The 19,673-nt window shown below is 34.3% G+C and overlaps 4 protein-coding genes across 4 annotated transcripts; 2 read left to right on the top strand and 2 right to left on the bottom strand.

Moving 5' to 3' along the window:
• Positions 657 to 7,388, top strand: LOC18597883 (pentatricopeptide repeat-containing protein At5g02830, chloroplastic). Its single transcript, XM_007027148.2, has 12 exons — positions 657 to 1,424; positions 1,973 to 2,060; positions 2,220 to 2,424; positions 2,721 to 2,828; positions 3,265 to 3,429; positions 3,539 to 4,105; positions 4,768 to 4,833; positions 4,967 to 5,047; positions 5,353 to 5,450; positions 5,629 to 5,839; positions 6,631 to 6,691; positions 6,863 to 7,388. The coding sequence occupies exons 1-12, from the start codon at positions 842 to 844 to the stop codon at positions 7,204 to 7,206; spliced, it is 2,577 nt and encodes an 858-aa protein (XP_007027210.2). The 5' UTR covers positions 657 to 841; the 3' UTR covers positions 7,207 to 7,388.
• LOC18597882 (DNA topoisomerase 6 subunit A) lies at positions 7,693 to 9,197 on the bottom strand. Its single transcript, XM_018121437.1, has one exon. The coding sequence runs from the start codon at positions 9,065 to 9,067 to the stop codon at positions 7,811 to 7,813; it is 1,257 nt and encodes a 418-aa protein (XP_017976926.1). The 5' UTR covers positions 9,068 to 9,197; the 3' UTR covers positions 7,693 to 7,810.
• On the bottom strand, positions 9,243 to 11,843 carry LOC18597881 (thioredoxin-like protein AAED1, chloroplastic). Its single transcript, XM_018121438.1, has 9 exons — positions 11,583 to 11,843; positions 11,337 to 11,478; positions 11,193 to 11,238; positions 11,024 to 11,083; positions 10,705 to 10,741; positions 10,540 to 10,619; positions 10,256 to 10,347; positions 9,717 to 9,777; positions 9,243 to 9,551 (listed from the first exon to the last, which is right to left on the bottom strand). Exons 1-9 carry the CDS (start codon positions 11,767 to 11,769, stop codon positions 9,492 to 9,494), a joined length of 765 nt encoding a protein of 254 aa, XP_017976927.1. The 5' UTR covers positions 11,770 to 11,843; the 3' UTR covers positions 9,243 to 9,491.
• On the top strand, positions 11,976 to 13,929 carry LOC18597880 (adenylate kinase 1, chloroplastic). Its single transcript, XM_007027143.2, has 4 exons — positions 11,976 to 12,395; positions 12,588 to 12,728; positions 12,807 to 13,079; positions 13,452 to 13,929. Exons 1-4 carry the CDS (start codon positions 12,087 to 12,089, stop codon positions 13,593 to 13,595), a joined length of 867 nt encoding a protein of 288 aa, XP_007027205.2. The 5' UTR covers positions 11,976 to 12,086; the 3' UTR covers positions 13,596 to 13,929.

The following is a 19,673-nucleotide window of genomic DNA, read 5'->3' as shown; positions in this document are numbered from 1 at the left end:
TGAGGAGGGGTGCTTGCCTAAGGTCTCCCCGAGTGGGAGAGCCTACGTCATAATTTGTGGTAGTGGGGCTTGCGTACGCAAGAACCCTGTTAAAAAAAATTCAAAATAACTCTTAAAATGTTTAAAAAAATTTATTTATTTTTTAATATTTTTATTGTTTTTAATTAAATTTTATATTTTTATTTTGAGTTAAATAAATTATTATATTTTTATTTTAAATAAAATTTTTTATAATTAATAATTAATTTAATTAAAATATAATTTATTATTTTATATAATGTGATATTGATATAATATGTTAACATATTATAATTGATGATGATGTGATATATTGATATATCATAATTAATGATAACGACATATTAATTTGATATTATAACATAATTTTGATATTTTTTACTTTTTATATCAATATGTATTATATGAATATAAAATAATAAATAATATTTTGATTAATAATAATAATTAATTATTAATTATAATAAAAATTTATTTTACTTAAAATAAAATTATAAAAATTTAATCGAAACATAATAAAAATATAAATACTTAGTTAAATTTTCGTTAACTTAGAGATTTATTTCAACATTACGTCAAATTTTAATAATTTTTTTAGTATTATTGATATTTTCTTTGACAAAATTTGCTTCTTCCTCCCTCCGCTCTATACAGCAAAAGAAGAGAGAAACAATTGGCTGACAAACTTGCACTAACAACTGACAATATCTGCCTTTCAAATTCAATCCACAAACAACATCATACAAAAAAAAGAAAAAAAGCCATGGAAGAACAGCGGACAATCCACCACAGCACAACCAAACACTCACTTCCTTAGCCAAGAATGAAAGACTTTGTCATCATCCTTGGCGGTTCCTCCATTTCTACTCCTCCAGCAAACCTCCATCACTACCACCACCATTCTTCAAAACCCAAAAAACCCAATTCCTCCCTTGGCAGGCTTTCCCCTTCCAGAAGACAACAAAACTGCTCTCCTTCCATCCCCACCGTCTATTCTCATCAACACCCTTACCCTCTCCTCTCCAGCTCCTCCGTACGATGGGACCCCACTTCCCGCCGCAGCTCCCTACTCAAGTACTACGCCGACCTCGCTTCGAAGCTGGCAGAGGATGGCCGTCTCGAGGACTTTGCAATGATAGTGGAGATGCTCGTTGCTTCGGGAGTTAATGCTCCGCGTATTGTTTCAATGTTGAGTGTTCAGTTTGTTTCCAAAGGGGTTGCTTCGAATGTTCAAGAAGGAAAGGTTAAAAGTGTTGTCGAGGTGCTGAAGAAAGTTGAGAAGCTTGGGATTGCTCCTTCGAAGTTGGTTGATGGGTTTGGTTTGGTTTCGATGAAAAGGGAGTTTCAAAGGATTGTGGGTTCTGGTGAAGTGGAGCAAGCTGTTGATTTGTTGGAGGCTCTAAGAGGTACCCAATGTGCATTTGCTACTTTTATTCATACAACTAGGCAAAACCAAAATCATAATCATTAAAATCGAACAAACGATTGAATACAGTATTGATTTTAAGATAATTGTTTTACTCAATATATAGCTAAAATCTTTGTATTTTGTTCTCCCAAAAAAATTCCGGTTTTAATTTTTATTTTATTTAAAAGTATTACTCCATTCATTTTTGTATCAAAACGCAGTTTTTACTTCTGGAAGGAAAAGCAAGTAAGCAAGGTATACCTTAATCTTTGTAGAATAGCCCTTACATTAAGAATTTTGCATCCGGGTATCCTATTAGACTCTCAGCAGCAGGCAGCTGCACCACTTAATATTATAGTTTTATGCAAGTTTTGTTACTTCATTACTTCATGGAACTGAATTAATCGTTATGTGAATTGAAGTTGAGTACCCTAGGTGTTACTGCATGAGTTTCTGATGCTTGGAAGATTTTAGGTGTGTATGATTAGTGGTTACTCTGTTTTTAGACGTTCCTTGCATTGCTTGACAGATGTTATCTTGGTTCAGGTTTTCAATTTACAATCAAGGAACTAGTGGATCCATCTTACATTATAAAAGTCTGTGTTGATAAAAGAAACCCAAATTTGGCTGTAAGGTATGAGTTTTTGCTTTCTTTTTATTTGTTACATATAGGTCTCAATTTTACCATCAAGATTCCTGAAAGATTTCGCGAGTGTAGCTTGAATAATTTCAAATGCTGAACACTTCTTTTTTGATTTGGCCGGTGCTAATTCTTGGAATGTTTGCATTGAAGGTATGCTTGCCTGCTGCCACATGCCAAAATATTATTCTGTAGCATTATAAGTGAATTTGGAAAGAAGAGGGATTTGGCATCTGCATTGACAGCATATGAAGCGTCCAAGAAGAACTTGAGTGGTCCTAATATGTATCTGTATCGTGCAATAATTGATGCTTGTGGTCTCTGTGGTGACTACCTGAAATCTAGAAACATTTACGAGGTATTTGCCCACCTGCCTTCTCAAATTCAATGAAATTTTCTTGTAAATATTTCATTTGGTTGTTGCGTCTATCTTACGGACATCATAAAGATTCTGTCCTCCACTCCCCTCACCCATATTGCTGCTAATGTGATGGTAACTGGCTTAATTCAATACACATGAAGTATGGCCAGTTGATCATCATGTCTTCAGATTTGAATGCCTTTACATGCTAAATAATGCCTTGTTTTGTGGCATTCCTAAATTTGATTCTTCCAATGAGATTTGGGCTTACTTTTGTATGAATATTGCTGCAGGACTTGGTCAATCAAAGGGTCACTCCAAATATATATGTTTTCAACAGTCTCATGAATGTCAATGCTCATGATCTGGAATACACATTAGATGTTTACAAGGACATGCAAGTATGCCCAACTCCCTGTCTTTTCTTCTATGGTACTTAATATCATTGAAGAATCTTCCGCTTTTTCATGTTTATTTTATTTATTTTTCCTTTATTTCTTTTTTTGTGAACAGTACTAAGCTCTCTAAGTACACTCTCAGATGGGTAGTCTAGATTTCTAACTTTTCAGTAATTGCCTGGCTATTTTGCTCAATAATCTGATGCTTGACTTGAATGTTTCTCATTTCATTTATTTAATAGAAGATAAAATATAAATGTAATTTTTAATGGAAAGTGTGGATGTCTAAAATGTCTAATCTCTGTCTGATGATCTAGTGTCAAGCTTGTAATGGAGATAAACTTTCCCCAATGAGACATTCCATGGCACTACAAACATGAAGATTCATGCTGCATCCACATTAGCAAGATAATATATTAAAATGTGTTTCTTTGTTCAGAATCTTGGTATCACAGCAGATATGGCATCTTATAACATCCTTTTAAAGGCGTGCTGTCTTGCTCTGAGAGTTGATTTGGCCCAAGATATTTACAATGAAGTGAAGCATCTGGAGTCAACAGGAGTGTTGAAGTTGGATGTCTTTACTTACTGCACGATCATAAAGGTATTTGTTGCTGCACTGTCCAAAAAACAATTCCAATTCCTATAACCTGTTCAATGAACCTTTTGTGATATATTCTTCTCTTAATAATACTTATGTGTACAAATTTTAGGTCTTTGCAGATGCAAGGTTGTGGCAAATGGCACTGAAAATTAAAGAAGATATGCTATCAGCTGGTGTTACCCCTAATACAGTTACATGGTCATCATTGATCAGTGCCTGTGCCAATGCAGGCCTAGTTGAGCAGGCATTTCAATTATTTGAAGAGATGATTCTCACTGGATGTGAACCTAATTCACAATGTTGCAACATTCTTCTACATGCTTGTGTTGAGGCTAGCCAGTATGACAGGGCTTTTCGCCTTTTCCACTGCTGGACAGGAGGCCAGGAGGGTTTTGCTGGCAATATAGATAGTGTGTTAAGTACAAAGCAACTAAACAACAGAACTACTTCTACTGCACTAACTAATTCACATCATTTAAGTTTCGCCAAGAAGTTTTCTTTCACACCTACTACAGCAACATATAATATTTTAATGAAGGCCTGTTGTACTGACTACTATCGTGCAAAAGCTTTAATGGATGAGATGAAGTCTGTTGGCCTTTCACCTAATCATGTAAGCTGGTCAATTTTGATCGATATATGTCGAGGTTCAGGCAATGTAGAAGGTGCCATACAGGTTAGATGTCCTTTCATAAAAGAATTTATCTTATTTTGCCCTTCCATTTTATCTTGTTTCTCAAACATCACTACATTATTGTTTCAGGTGCTATCTTTTAGGATCCAGACAATAAATTGTTATCACATGTTTATTCACAGATTGGTGTGGCACATTATTGGTCATGAAATAGCATTAATGACTATGTTGCCTGACTCTGTTTTCCTCTTATTTCATGCCCACTGCCATAATTCAGGCTAATGCAGTACTTGTATAATTTTAAAATATGAAAGTGCCAGACCTAAAAGATTAAATTATTTCACTCTACTAAATCAAGAACCTAGGAAACAATTGATGGTTGCATAGATGTTTACAAGTTTTTGAAGGAAATAGAAAGGAGGAAACGGAGAAAGAGAACACCTGTAGTTTGTAAGGCCATAAGGATTTGAATATTGGTTTTCTGAAATCCCTTTTGCTTAAATTGCATTCTGTTCTCAAAGTGACTCAAATTTTACTTGGTAATCAATATATTGGCAATAACTACACCTGATATACACCAGCCAGGTAGCTGTATTTTGCTTTTTGTCTTCCTAAAATTGGCCTCCAATCCTGTATTCTCTGTTGGCGAAAGCTCCATGCAACAGCTTACATTCTCTGATAAGTATCTTTTCCTTTCAGTGCAGATCTTGAAAACTATGCATGTGACTGGAATTAAACCCGATGTTGTTGCATACACAACAGCAATCAAGGTGCAAAGCTTTTGCAATAAACTTGGTTGTTCTGTAATTGCTTTTCTTGACACTGACAATTTCGTTATGCTGTCACACCATCTCAAATTGATTGGTGTTGGATATTGACATGTCATGCTATTTTGTATCATAGGTTTGTGTCGGAAGCAAAAATCTGAAGTTAGCCTTTTCATTATTTGAAGAAATGAAGAGATATTGTGTACAACCTAATTTGGTGAGTGATCTGAAATGATGCCTTTCTGTTCTTCAGTCTTACAAATTAAAGAACATTAAAAGCATGTCTAAGTGTTAATTTGGCGATGTAATGTCAACATATGAGTTCACCTTGTATGGCACTGTAATAAGGCTGTCTCAAAGAAGATTTTACCAAAATGCTACAATTCTTCTTTTGTGTTTCCAAGCACAAATAAAATTATTCTTCTATGACCCTCAATACAAAAACATGGAAGTAGGCACTTTCGATTAGTAGTAATGGTCCTGGTACATTCAGCGAATAAACCTTGAACTTTGTTTTTGCAGGTGACATATAATACACTTTTAAGAGCTCGAAGCAGATATGGTTCCTTGCATGAAGTACAGCAGTGCCTAGCTATATATCAGGATATGCGGAAAGCAGGGTATGTTAGCATTATCATTATGTGTAAATTGCGAGTTGCCTTGAAAAGTCTTTTATACTTCATAGACAATATCATCATTCTGTGGTCCTTGCTTTTGAGGAACATTTTACAGACTTAATGGGTGCCATGGGCCTACACAAACCTTTAGATTCAGTCTTTAAGAGGGTATCTGTTGCAGGTACAAATCCAATGATATTTATCTCAAGGAACTAATTGAAGAATGGTGTGAAGGAGTAATAAAAGAAAACAACCATAAACGAGAAGGGTTAAGTTCCTGCAAAAGAACTGACTTGGAGAGACCTCACAGTCTACTTCTCGAAAAGATTGCAGTGCACCTACAGATGAGTACGGCAGAAAGCCCAGCAATTGATCTTCGTGGGCTCACAAAGGTATGGTTGAGCACTGCTGATGCAAACTGAAGCATCATTACTTTAGTGAGTAAATTTCATGGATAGTCACTAAATTTATACCATCTTCCCACTTTTCTCATCGAACTTTGATTTTGTCCCAATTTGATACCAAACTCTTTAAATTGTAACCATATGATCACGATAACATATTCTGTTCCAAATAACTGATGAAATGATGATATAGTAACTATGTAAACAATCGTGTTATTTAAAAAATTATATAAAGTTCTTTTTTCTTCTTTTATCTTCTCATTTTTTTTCTTTTTCTTTAATTTTTATCATTATTTTGTAGATTTCTCATTCTAACAAAACCAAAAAAAAAAAAGGGAAAATGAGAAGAAAAAAAAAATGAGCCAGAAAAGTTGATATGGAGTTTTTAAATGACTTGTTGTTTAAGTGGCAATATATCATATCATTTTTTTTTGTCATTTGTTGGGATGAAATTACTTACAATGACCAAATTTGGTACACTTAAAGAAGCTTAGTGATCCACGGAGTATAGTGAGCAAAACAGAAAAAAGGTAAAACTGTGGTAACCATCTATGAATTTTGCTATAGTTGTTTTCAATATAACTTGCATGCTTGATTGAAACTATAGTTGTCTTATCTAGTTTAGAGGCCTTGAATCTTGATTGAAACTATAGTTATTCGCACATGGTCTAATTTATTTCAAGTTATTTTGTCTGACTGCTCTTTTGGAACAAAGCATCATCTTTGTTCTCTCCTGAGACCTGATCTCTCATAAGAGTTTGTGTATTGCCTACTGACAGGTTGAAGCTCGGATAGTTGTTCTTGCAGTTTTGCGAATGATCAAAGAGAACCATATCCTAGGTACAAAACATCTTCAGACTTAAACTTATCTATCAGGCAGGATAACACTACTGTGGACTTTTCTAAGCTGTCATAAATTGGTACATAAGATGAGTCACATGAAGGCAAATCCATGATCATGGTAACATCTGTTGAAGCCATATTTTGATGTTTCACTAAATTCTGTTGCAGGACATTCTGTAAAAGATGATATGTTGATAATCTTAGGAGTCAGTGAAAGGCATGCAAATGCAGCGAAGCAAAAATCTGAGGTGAAAGATGCAGTAATGAAACTTCTGCAGGATGAATTGGGGCTTGAGGTACCATTGGTTGAACCTCAAGTTAAAAATGGACTGGTAGATTTGCAGACTCCTATTGATGCAGATCCAGTTTTATTAGAAACAGTTGGAAAGAACAGTTTATCGTCGAAGCCCTTATCTTCTACCAGGAGACCTGTGATTCTGCAAAGGTTAAAGGTTACAAGGAAATCATTGAATCATTGGCTCTGGAGAAGGGCAGATGTCATTAGAAGGTAAAGCGTTTATGTACCAACCTCAATTTTGTTTATAACTTTTTATAATCATTTTTCAAATTGATATGAAAGAATAAGTCAGTGTAAGTATTACTACTAAAGTTACAGCAACTGTATAGAAGTTGTTCAACCACATTTAACTCGAAGTGGGATGAAATAAAAAGAGGTTATTCATTTGGTCCTACAGGTTCCATCCAGTTTTATATTTTGTTCCTCTTGAACTGTTGCAACCAATACAGGTTGCACTTTCTACCATATATTAAGAATTGTGTTCTTCAGAAAGATAACTGAGAAGCAAAACAGGACACTGATACTTTTTGCAGTTGTAAGGCCTTTAAATCCTAAACCTAAAACGTAAAGTGATTAAGGCTTTCAAATGCATATGATTTCTCACAAATTGTAACCATTTCAAATTTACTGCATCATAAAGATTGTTAAAACTACTTACCCACACCAGTCAACCAATAATTGAAAGTAAAATCTCAAGACATGAAATCCAAAAGATTGCTATCATTACTAAAGTAAACATTAAGCAATTTCCCAGTTCTCATACACAAAAGTTAAAACAACAAACTCCACATTCTTACCATACCAAACTACATTCCTGCTCACAGCCAGTCCTGCTGCTGCAACTTCAATGGCAGATAAACCTCAGACAAGTACTGAAACCCAAATGAACTCAGCGCCTGAATCTCAGCCTTCTGCTTAGTCTTCACCATCAAATTCAACTCCTCAACCCACCCAGGATTCTTCTTCACAAACTCCTCCTCCAACAAATCCTTCCCAGTCTTTATATCCTGTTCTGTCATCGGCAACCTACATTGCTCTGGTATATTATACTTATCCAAATCACTTGGCCTAATCCCCAACCACTTAATATCCGGGGTAGTCAAATTTGCACTATCATACGACATGTTCTTCGATCCACAACCGTAAACAGACAAAATTTTTAACCCGTACGGATCACTATCCACCAATGCCAACACCGGAAGCTTCAACTCCGTCTTCATTTTCTTCAAAAACAACCTCGTTGCCACATCCGGTTGCCCTTTCGCAGTCACGATTATACAAGGAAACCGATTGTAAAACCTATCTTCAGCTAATCTAATGTAAGCTGCATCTTTTTCTACCAATAGAACAAACAATGCATCGCTTTGCATATCTCCGACTCGATCGATGTTCGGAGGAATTGCTTTTCCTCCCATTCCCATTTTAGTACAATCAATCATATCTCCGTTGTCGCTAAAAATAAGTCTTCCAACGACGACTCCTTTTTCGGCCGCGATTACATTGAGGCTGGATCGAGTGCAGCCGAGCATACAAGAAACGTCGTCCAGAACGGCGTCGGACTGGAGCTGGTCTTGGAAGAGTTTAACGTCGGTGTAAAATAGGTCACGCTTGGTGACGTGGATGTTTTTGAGACAGAGTTGGTGGATTAAGGACAGGATTCTGGCGGTTATCGTGGTTTTGCGAACGGAGGAGATGTGGGCGAAAGGGCGGATGGTACATTTGTCTTTTAAGACGATGCGGTCGACTTCGGGGACGTACAGTTGGTTGGAGGAGGAGCGGGAAGGGACGGTGAAGGAGAAGCCTTGGCCGGAGAGGATTTGGTGGGTGAGTTGGAGGACGAGGGATTCGATAGCCGATTGGACAGAGGAGAGGGAGAGGTCGGACACTTCCCGACACGTGGAGGAAAGGGAGAGGTCGGCTAGCGTTAAGGGTTTTGAAGTGGAGGAGGAGGAGGTGGAGGAGAAGGATTTCAGTATTTGGAGGATCTGGTCGTCGGATTTGAGAAGGTGCTTAAAAGGCTGGGATGCGTCCTCGGAGTCAGAGTAGGCTCGGCGGCGCTTCTTCTTGTCCGCCATGGAGTGGATTGTGCAGGATGATCTCAAGTAAAAGGAGGGAAATTGGGAAATGAAGATAATGTTTTAGTTTAGGGCTTGTGACTGTAAGCAAATCTAGTCGAATTGAGACTGAGGGTTACTAAACGCCGTCGTTTCTACGTCTGACTGCACTGAACTGAAATGGCGCTATATGCTATGATACAAGAGATTTTCATGGGAATTTCATGTTCATGACCCTTTGTGAGAAAAGCAATGTCCAAGAAAAAGACTTCCAAGCTGCTACTAAACATCACCTTGAAGGAAATTTCCTTCTCTGACCACAAACCTATAGGGCAAAGCTCAAGATTCCAGTTACCTCATGTAAACTAAATTACAATTTCAGGAAGAACAAGAGAGACAGATGTATAAGGACAATTACAAATTTATAAAGGGGATGTCTCAGTTCTCATGAGCAACAGGCTTTCAAAATGTCTTCAATATCTGGATCATCCCCTGCTTCTTTGTCCTATCAAGAGAAATGGGTTTTTAAAGCCAATGTTAGGAGAAAAGCAGAGTCAATCAAAAACTATTAGCTAACAATTCCAGATGAAGTGGTTGGTAAAATTTTCCCATTATCATGAACCCAAGGCAACCTTTTGTGGCATTAGGATTTGTCATCTTGGCAACATACCTTGTGGATGTATGAAATGTTCCTTTTGCCAGGGCCTGCTACTAAAATTCCACCTTGCTGCCTGCAGAGAAACCAATATGTACAAGTTAAGACTTAAAGCAGCCTTTCTGCAACAATGAACAAATTATATTGAGGCAAAAAATCACTGTTATCATACTATCTCATGTATAAATTAGAGAACTGTCTAAGACCCTACTACTACTTTGTCAGTTTTAATTTTTGCACCATGGGAATATGGGAAGGGTGGAATCAATGCAGGAAGCCACATGCAAATTGTAAACTTAGATCATAAGCACATTGAAGGTTTCCACTGTAACATCCAGGACGGCAGGAAGCACTGCAATATCCATCATAATATCCCTCGTTGTTTGAGGTAGTGTATGCCGAATGCAGATAAGAGTTAAAGATTCAAGTAAAAATTTTGACTTCATCCCAAGAGTAACAACTTTTGCAGAATGCGTGTGCCTTATGCAAGACTAGCTAGCGAATCTCAGGGATGATTCATGAACAGGGTGAATGTAATAAAATGGTTAACAGACCAGCCCCCTCTCTTCACAGTGTCCTCCTCAAATGAAAGCTTCCAGTCTTGTCGGTAGCCTTCCATGTACAACTGAATTATCTTAAGACCTGCCTGGCATGTCAAGCAAACAAACTAAATGAGAAGGGTCGGCTATAATTACAGAAATCCAGTTTCATAAACATCCAATCTATAAGGCATCGATATCATTGACGAAAAACAAAAGCCATTATGACCTAATGCTCCGGTGTACCAAAAAAGTAACAGAATATAAAAAAATTTGTAATATGCTTTACTTTTACATACTTTGGGGGTAAATGTGGTTGTAACCCCAGAAACAAATATTAATGCCTCGTATGATGAGTGGCTTGGATCTGCATAGACTTCTGAACCGACAAGGTAGCAACAACACTTTGTTGTTAATATGCAATAAGAAGATAGCAACCAAATTGCAAGACAGGATTCTGTTACCTCCTTTGAATTTAGTTTGCGCTGCAAATGTTTTTGCCTGCATTGAACAATAGCCTTGGTTACAACAAAAATCCAGCCTATTCACAAGATCACAAGAAGTGCATACTTTAATGCATGATTTGTTTCAAGCAGCCTTATCTACTTATGCACTGTCTAGTAAAGTTGATTCGTGAAACCCAGATTGCTGGTGAACTTGCTCTAAATATTTCTCCCACCACCAGAGGGAAATGAATGCATAAGCCACCAAATTAAACCAAGCTACAAATTCAATGGTTGCTTTCATGCATTAACGAACCCCATGTGCTATTCATGCACTTGCCTGTTCAATGCTTCCAGGCCCAATTAAAACAAGTGCCACACCTGATTTATCCATTACATCCTGCCATTATCAGGGCTATGTTAATACGGAACGATAGTACGCAAATGCAATAAGTAAAGAGAGAAAAATGAAAACATCACTCTCATACACAAGTTATTCAATATTTTACCTTCTTGGAGGCAAGATAATCAGCTCGTTTGCGGCAAAGGACGCATCTAAAAGCAATGAAAGACAAGAAATGCCAGAAATCTTAATTCAAATCCAAAATTCTACACAAATGTCAGCAAGTTGTATGATGTGTTAGAGTAATCACCCGAAATGGCGAGCAAATGCTACAACAGCTTTCCGATCTTTCCACAAATCAGATATTGGAATTCCATTTCCATTCAAATCAAACACTTTGACGGTATCTAATGAATCGGCAGTATCTAAACTCACTCCAGAAGATGGGACTCCTGTTAACAAAACCGACGAATTTCAACTGTTTGATCAGCTTTAAATCGAAAGAAAAATTTGCAGCAAAGAAAGGAAGAAATTTAAAGCAAATATTAATACTTTCCGGTAGAGCCAGAGATAGTGGAGGCCACCAATGGACTCCGTCGGGTCGAGATTTTGTTTTCGTTTTCACGGTGTTTAAGACTGAAATTCGACGGTTGGTTCAAAAGTACACGTGTCAAGAGGTGTTTGGGGTTCCTGTTGGATTGGAAAGTATTCGGCATGAGACTTGTCGAGAGAGAAATCGCCATGGCTGCCCTGTCAACACTGAACACTAATTCGTTGGAGAGAGAGAGAGAGAACCCTTTCAAGAATTGCAATTAACTGTAACCGTTGGTTGTTTTATGGGGGCCGGTGCTAACACGTGGCAAGAGATTAGAGATTAGAGGTGTGCATGGCGATTACCATTCACAGTGCCACATCAGCAAAAAGTGCAACACTCTTTTTTAGTTATTTTTTATTCAATCACAAGGGAGGAAAAATACTCAAAATGGAAAACTAGGGTTTTGAAGCAGGAAAACAGTACCCAAAGCTAAAACCCAGCTCAGTAAGCTCTCTCTACCATTCAATGGCTGCCATCACTCGCTTCTCGAAGCCCTTGGCTCTGTCTCACATAAGGAGATGCTTATATTCTTCTTCAGCTGCCGCAGTGGTTTCCGATGAATCCAATCCTCACGTGACCTCTCCCTTCGGAAACTACAAGATCACGCGCCGAGATCCGAGCGAGAGGAACGTGCAGTGGGTGTTTCTCGGATCTCCGGGCGTCGGTAAAGGAACCTATGCCAGCCGCCTTTCGAATCTCCTAGGTGTCCCTCACATCGCCACAGGCGATCTCGTCCGCGAAGAACTCGCCTCCTCTGGACCCCTCTCTAAACAAGTTCGTTCCTTTTCCCCTCCTTATTAGCTTTTTAGATCTATCGAAACCCCGTTATGCCGTTGTTACTGTAACTTTATTTCCCCCTGAGATCTGTAAGACCGTTACAAATTTATGGAAATCAAGAGTTTAATTTTGAAGATTTTGTGTGTTTCTTTTCTCATGTAAAGTTGTTACTTTATTGCTTGGCTACAGCTAACAGAAATCGTGAACCAAGGAAAATTGGTTTCGGATGAAATTATAATAAGTTTATTAGCAGAAAGACTTGAAGCTGGGGAAGCTAAGGGTCAATCAGGATTTATTCTTGATGGTTTTCCTCGAACTATAAATCAAGCGGTGAGAATTTAAATTCTAGCTTTTTCCCGATTTCGATTTTGAGCTCAATCTTAGTTGGCTTTGACTTTTGTTGCTTAGGAAATATTGGAAGGAGTAACGGACATCGATTTGGTGGTAAACCTGAGGCTTCCGGAAAGTGTCTTGATTGAAAAATGTCTCGGCAGAAGAATTTGCAGTCAGTGTGGGAAAAATTTCAATGTGGCTTCAATCAATGTGAAGGGTCAGAATGGGAACCCGGGAATTAGCATGGCTCCCCTTCTTCCTCCTTCACATTGTATGTCAAAGCTTGTAACCAGATCAGATGATACGGAGAAAGTGGTGAAAGAGAGACTCCGAATATACAATGAAAAGGTATTGACTTCATCTTTAGTCTTGCTTAATTTAAATATCAATAGGATGGGGAAGACGTTTCTTGAAATGTACATGCCAAATAGTTAGTTAGAATGAGATTCTTGTTCTCCTAAGACCCTGGAAATTTGCTTTCTTAATATATAGTCTGCCTTGACAGCAGTAGAGTTGCAATTTCTTTTCCGGTGAATTTTCATCATATCTTTATTTGCTTTTGTGAAGAAGATGAAAATTAATCTAGTTTTGGGAAATGGGTGGGAATCTACATGCTCATATTGTGGGCATATGTAATGAAAATTTGCATTATCAGATTCTTTCAACTGGTAATTTGCTTTTCCCTTATAATCATGTCTTGGTCGTCAATTGTGCTCACAGAGTCAGCCTTTGGAAGACTACTACCTCAATAAGGGAAAGTTGATGGAATTCGATTTGCCAGGAGGTATCCCTGAATCCTGGCCAAAGTTGCTGGAGGCTCTTAACCTTGATGATTTTGAGGAAAGGCAGTCTGCTGCAGCGTAAATTATTACTGACTACTGTAGTTTTATAGGTAAGTCTCATATTCTTTGCATGCTGGAGGAGCATGCTTATCAATTTTGCATGGACAAAAGAGAAGAACTTGTTCTTTGTTTTTTTGCTAATAAAATTGTTGATCACATTAAAACTTTTGCCTAGTTGGGCTACTGTATTTTGTTTACAAGGGGATTTTGTTGTATCTTAATTTGAAAGAGATATAAAGGGAGGGTTTTGTGACTGATTATATATCCAAGAACAACTTTGAGAAATAATATGTTTTGAATACTTCAACATTGGCAAAATCATTGGGTACCAATGTTTTTTGTTACGGTTAGTATTTTCTTCTGTCAAGTTATATTCGTGATCAAGATGCAACTTTAATCAATTAATCCTTATCTCATGGTCTCTTATGATTTGCAAGCTGAAATCCGGCAAGACTGTTCAGGAGTCCCTTTATATATACCATTGTGCAGATTTTTGTTTAGTTAATTTATTGTACTATTTGCATAATACCTAGGCCTTTTAACCTCTGGGTACCAATTTGACATCCTTGCAGCTGGCCGAGCTGGTTGGCTGTAGTATAGCCAAGCAGTAAGTTTCACAGCTGCATAAATGAAACTGGGCGGCATAACCAGCTCTTGACTGCGAGAGTTTCAGCAGTCCAAGATAGATTGTCCCATAAATATAATATAAGAAAAAACAATTGCACTCAAAATAACCATTATAACATGTTTGGTTGGAAGGAATGTAATAGTCATTCTTTCTCTATTCTCAATTTTAAGATAAAACTTAATTTGGTTTAATGAAATAGTTATTATTCGGAATAGTCATTTCCAGAGAAACTTGAATAGTCATTACCAAAGCCTCTCTTAGTAATGGTTATTCCAAATTATTGAGAATAAAAAAAATTTTTGATTAGATAAATGTATTTTTTTATAATTTAAAAAATTACCTTATAAAAAAATATTAATTTTATTTTTTTTCTCTCTTTCCCACTCCTCTCTCTAAAGCACAGAAGACACAAAATGTTTTACTTCATTTTCAAAAAAAAGAAAATAAAAATATTTAAATATTATTTAACTATAATAAATATTATAAAAATATTATTTAATATTATTATTTGAATATAATAAATGTAATAAAGAATATTATTTAGTAATATTTAAATTTAATGAAGAATATATTTTGTCTTTTAACATTAAATATTATTTAATTATAATAAAGGTTTAATTATATCCTAATACAAAATATTATTAAATTATAATAAAAATATATTTGTATTTTGGTGAAAATATTATTTAATTATAGTAAAAGGTATTTTGATTTTATTACTTGGAATATCTTTATCCTTTAACAAAATAAATTCTTTAATTTTAATAAAAGGTATTTTTATCATTTATCACTTTTTCCTTAATTATTCATAAAACTATTCTTGTCAACCGATCATTGGAATAAATCATAATACTAATTTCTATCTTATTCCATTCTCATGAACCAAACTATATAATAGCTATTTATTCCTTATTCTATTCCTACATAATAACGATTCTATTACTCATTTATTCCATTTTGCGAACCAAACGTACACTTAGATTTGAATTTCTTTTTGATCTAGAAGAATCAATTTCGTATGCTTAGAAACTATTTTGATTAAAGGGAGAAATAAAAAAAAAAGAGTGTTCTAGTTTCTTGAATAAGGTTTAGAGAAGTGCTCCTCATTCCTAGTAGTTCATGCGTGGTATTTGGATTTGTAGTTTGGTTTTCATTTTGGGTTTTTCAAAACAATTAGGTAAGTTTCTTTTTACATGATTTTATTATTTATTTATTTATTAGTCTTTAAAAAATAGAAGTTCATATAATTTATGTAAAATCCCCAATGATGAAATTTTAAGAAAACCAAAAGTGGCTTCTTGGAAATTTCTAGGTGAGAATATTTCAAAATTCTACTATAAGCGTTTGGAGATTTTGGAAAATTATCAATATAAAACGATTTACATAAATTTTTTAAAAAAGATAAAATTATATAATTAAATAAATACATTCTCCAATGATGAAATCTCAAAAAATCCAAAAGTGGTTTTTTGGGAATTTTTAGGTGAGAATTTTTCAAAATTTTATCATAAGCGTTTGGGAGATTTTAGGAAATTTTCAATATCAAGAAATTTTATTTATTTTGAAAAACTAATAAAATAAAAATAAAAAAGAAATAAAATTAAAGATAAAATTAAAGAAATAAATAAATAAACTCTAATGATGAAATTTCAAGAAAACCAAAAGTGACTTCTTGAGAATTTCTAAGTGAGAGAATTTTCCAAAATTTTACCATGGGCTTGGGAGATTTTAAAAAAAATTTAGTATCAGGAATTTTTATTTATTTTGAAAAATTAATAAAATAAAAATAGAAAAGAAATAGAATTAAGTATTGAACTAGATTTAATAAGACTTAAAAGACACATAACTGATAAGGTACCAAGTAAATGGATGTTGTGGGGTACTAACACCTTCCTCACATGTAAAAGACTTCCGAACCTAATCTACTTCGTAGACTAGAATCTATTATTAATGAGCCTAAGTCAAGACTAGGACCTCATAAAAAATTAGATTCATTTGGATTGTCAATCGCACCTAAACAAAAAATATTGATAGCGACTCCTTTTTAAGTCAAACTATTGAGTTCTAAGACTCACCATGTTATGATAGCTTGGTGACTCCACTTGGGACATTAGAAAGTTGAGCCAATAGTATGTTATATTGGGATAAGCACCAATTAGGANTAAAATAAAATAATTGATCATAATAATATTTAAATTAAATAAAATATTAATATTTTAAAATATAAATAATTAAATTATAAATAAAATATTAATATTTAAATTATATATTATTAATATTTTTAAATAAATAAATAAAATACAAATAAATCATAATAATATTTAAAAAATCTAATAAAAATAAATAATCATATAAATAATAAATGGTGTTTTTATCTTTTTATTTTTTATTTCTTTTTTATTCTAAAATTATTATTATCAATCAAACATTACAATAAGTTATAATAATTATTTTTGTCATATTCTCTTTATCATACAAAACTAAGTAATAATTATTGTATCTTATTTTTACATCATTCTATTCCCACATAATAATTATTTTATTCCATTCTTATTTATTTTATCAATCAAACGTAACCTACGAGTATAAGCAAGCCGTACAGAATCAGCTGTGCAGGCCATGCCGAGAATTCAAGCATGAAGAAGACACCAAAAGGATGACCAGACTTCTTGTATCTAACCAATCCGACATTTATAAAAACCTTCTTGCGAAAGTAGATTGGCCCAAGCTTTTTTTTCATTTCTTCTCTGTTAGGTACATTACAGATTTGGCAAGCTGAACAAGGCTTAGAGTGGGGGATGCTCTGGTGGGGACGTTGGGGTTCCTTGGGATAACTATAAGCTTTGAGTCTTTGACCCTTTATTCAGAGTGGGATTCCACTATAATAAAAAGGTTTATGGGATCATCCGTCATCCGTGCAAAACGAATGGGATGGGCCCAATTACTAGGAGAATGTATGAATATGAGAAACAGGTATTCCCGATTCTACCCCGTTAATGTCATGTACAATAATCATTAATGTCACATTCACACTGTCGGGAAATGTTCATTCCTGGAGAAAAAGATGGTAAGGTGGGAAAGTGAACACCTTGCCTTTCTTCTTTTTCTCTTTCCCTCTCACCTCACCTAAAATGGAACCCCGACCAACATCTTCATCCCCAAAAACCATCATCAAGCACCACAAGAGATCCCAACAATAATCAAAATCATATGTAGAATTGACGAGAGATAACAACATTTTGGCTTCCTTGAAGCATGAGAAAGAAGAAACAAAAAGGGTGCTTTAAAGTTACATGCAACGGTTGAAACCTAGAAACAGAGAAAAATTCCTTCCCTTTTTTTTTTCTTCTTCTTTTAATGCTTTGGATAAAGTAAAAAGTAAAAACTGAAAAAAAAAAAAGAAGAAACGAACATTCCTTTAGTTAAAGCAGAGGAGTTGACTTGTTCGTATTGTTGCAGATCCTCGTGTCGATGAACCATTGGTGGCAGAGCAAAGTAGCAGACTTGATCAGAGCCCCCGACAAAATTGTTAGAAAAGAATTAGATAGCGGGGAACAAAGGCCACCACCTCCCATTTCCAAACTTATTAAACAAAACTTAAATGATGTCAGTCTGATTTTGATTGCCTTTGTTTGTCCAACTTTCATTAGAAGAACCAAACAAACAAAAGAAACAATAATTTTTTCACCTGCTTTGCCTTGCAACTTAAGTTTCTTGTACTATGTTCAATATACACAATTAAATTCTGCCACCTATCCCTATGTTAAGTTTTTATTCAATTCATATGACAATTAACAGTGAATAAATAAATATACAAACAAATTTAGCAGAGTTACTTATTTAGAAAAAAGAAACACTTTTTTTTAAAAAAACAATTATTTTTTTCTTTTTAATCCTAGAAGGAACCCAATGAAGTTAACAAAGAATAATTTTTTTTCTTGTAAATTGCCTCTCTTATATTTGAATTTATGAAATAACAAGAAGAGTTTACAAGGAAAAAAATTGTCTATTATCGTATAATCAAAAATCATATATAAAGAAATAATTCGATGGGAAAAAAAGAATATAATTCATTTGCTCATATTTATTAAGTAATCATAATTTTTTTTATTTTTTATAATAATAATGATGAAGAAAATAAAAGGAAAAAGGGTAGTATTGTCATTGCAAGAAGAAGAAGTCTATTGTTGTCATTTACGAAGTCAAAGACATTCTTAATTCCGTGCCGTGCAACACACTGCATCAAACTCACCTAGATATTTTTTCATATTTAGGGTTCATTTATTTTGTAATAAAATATTTTTTGAAAAATGTTTCAAAACTTATGATTATGGATAGAAAATTAATTTTAAATGTAAAACATTTTATGAATCAAGAGAGTTAATCACAAAAAATATCTTGCTCCCTTGAAAGTTGTAAGATATTTTTTAGAAAATAATAAAAACACTTTTATACTAAGTTTATGAGTACAAGTTTGATAAATGTTAATATTTAATTTAAAATATTAAAAAATTAATTAAAAATATTAATACTTAAATTATACAATACTATTAAAATTAAAAAATATTTTTTAATAAAATCAGTCAATACAATTAAATTTTTTATTTATAAATGGAATAAATCTTATTAATAATTATAATAAAAAAATATTTCACTGATCCTCATTTGATGAATACACATTTATAATAGGTTTAAATCTTACTAATAATTATATTAAAAAAAATATTTCAATAATCATCATTTAATAAATACATATTTATAAGTATAGGTTTTGGATATCTTATACAATTGATAAATATTTATATTTTTATAGTTATGATAAAAAAGTGATAAGATGAAAATTTTTTAAAAATTAGAATTTATTTTTATTATAGATATGTGGTTAAATGCTTTGAAAAAAATATTTTATCGATTTTCATTTCTATTCTTAATTTTGATCCCTAATAAGTTAAAATCAAATATTAATGTTGTGTTGTAATCAATACCTATTTATTATTTTGACAACTAAATAACTCCACTATTATGAAAAATGTTTTTCATAAAATGATTCGAATAATAAAAAATATTTTTGACAATTTATCTAAATAATAAAAATTATTAAATTTTTCCATAAAATAATTGACACAAATTTTTTTTTTTTCAGTAAATCATTTTCCGTTTACCGACTGATCTTAATTCAGACCCCAAGTTGCCAATATTTTTGTCATTTTGTAATAACAAGGCTAATCTCGTCATTTCACTGAATTAACTTAACGCCGTCGCCACCGCCCTTTAACTCCCATCCAAGAGGATCTTTTAAAATGAGCAAAGCGGCCTTTGACGTCCGTGCGAACGACGTAACGCCCGTCTCGATATTCCCCACCTCTTCGTACGCCGCGTGTCTCGCAGAGATCTGCAAGATCTTTAGAGATGCCGTGGAGACACTCGAGCTCCCGGCTTTTGATTTTGTCCAGCTCAGCAAGCCAACGGGCC

Source organism: Theobroma cacao, chromosome 5 (assembly GCF_000208745.1).
Source record: "Theobroma cacao cultivar B97-61/B2 chromosome 5, Criollo_cocoa_genome_V2, whole genome shotgun sequence".
In the NCBI taxonomy this organism is placed as follows: domain Eukaryota; kingdom Viridiplantae; phylum Streptophyta; class Magnoliopsida; order Malvales; family Malvaceae; genus Theobroma; species Theobroma cacao.
This window is presented reverse-complemented; position numbering and strand designations above follow the sequence as displayed.

What these genes read in the sequence shown, in the direction of transcription:
- LOC18597883 (XM_007027148.2), top strand. Translation starts at nt 842, where the DNA reads ATGAAAGACTTTGTCATCATCCTTGGCGGTTCCTCCATTTCTACTCCT. An exon ending in CAGGATATGCGGAAAGCAGG is followed by an intron (nt 5,451 to 5,628) that starts GTATGTTAGCAT and finishes TATCTGTTGCAG; the next exon opens with GTACAAATCCAATGATATTT. An exon ending in ATCTTCGTGGGCTCACAAAG is followed by an intron (nt 5,840 to 6,630) that starts GTATGGTTGAGC and finishes GCCTACTGACAG; the next exon opens with GTTGAAGCTCGGATAGTTGT.
- LOC18597882 (XM_018121437.1), bottom strand. Translation starts at nt 9,067, where the DNA reads ATGGCGGACAAGAAGAAGCGCCGCCGAGCCTACTCTGACTCCGAGGAC.
- LOC18597881 (XM_018121438.1), bottom strand. Translation starts at nt 11,769, where the DNA reads ATGGCGATTTCTCTCTCGACAAGTCTCATGCCGAATACTTTCCAATCC. An exon ending in GGCCTGGAAGCATTGAACAG is followed by an intron (nt 10,742 to 11,023) that starts GCAAGTGCATGA and finishes TGTTCAATGCAG; the next exon opens with GCAAAAACATTTGCAGCGCA. An exon ending in CAACCACATTTACCCCCAAA is followed by an intron (nt 10,348 to 10,539) that starts GTATGTAAAAGT and finishes TTGACATGCCAG; the next exon opens with GCAGGTCTTAAGATAATTCA.
- LOC18597880 (XM_007027143.2), top strand. Translation starts at nt 12,087, where the DNA reads ATGGCTGCCATCACTCGCTTCTCGAAGCCCTTGGCTCTGTCTCACATA. An exon ending in CTGGACCCCTCTCTAAACAA is followed by an intron (nt 12,396 to 12,587) that starts GTTCGTTCCTTT and finishes GCTTGGCTACAG; the next exon opens with CTAACAGAAATCGTGAACCA. An exon ending in CTCGAACTATAAATCAAGCG is followed by an intron (nt 12,729 to 12,806) that starts GTGAGAATTTAA and finishes TTTGTTGCTTAG; the next exon opens with GAAATATTGGAAGGAGTAAC.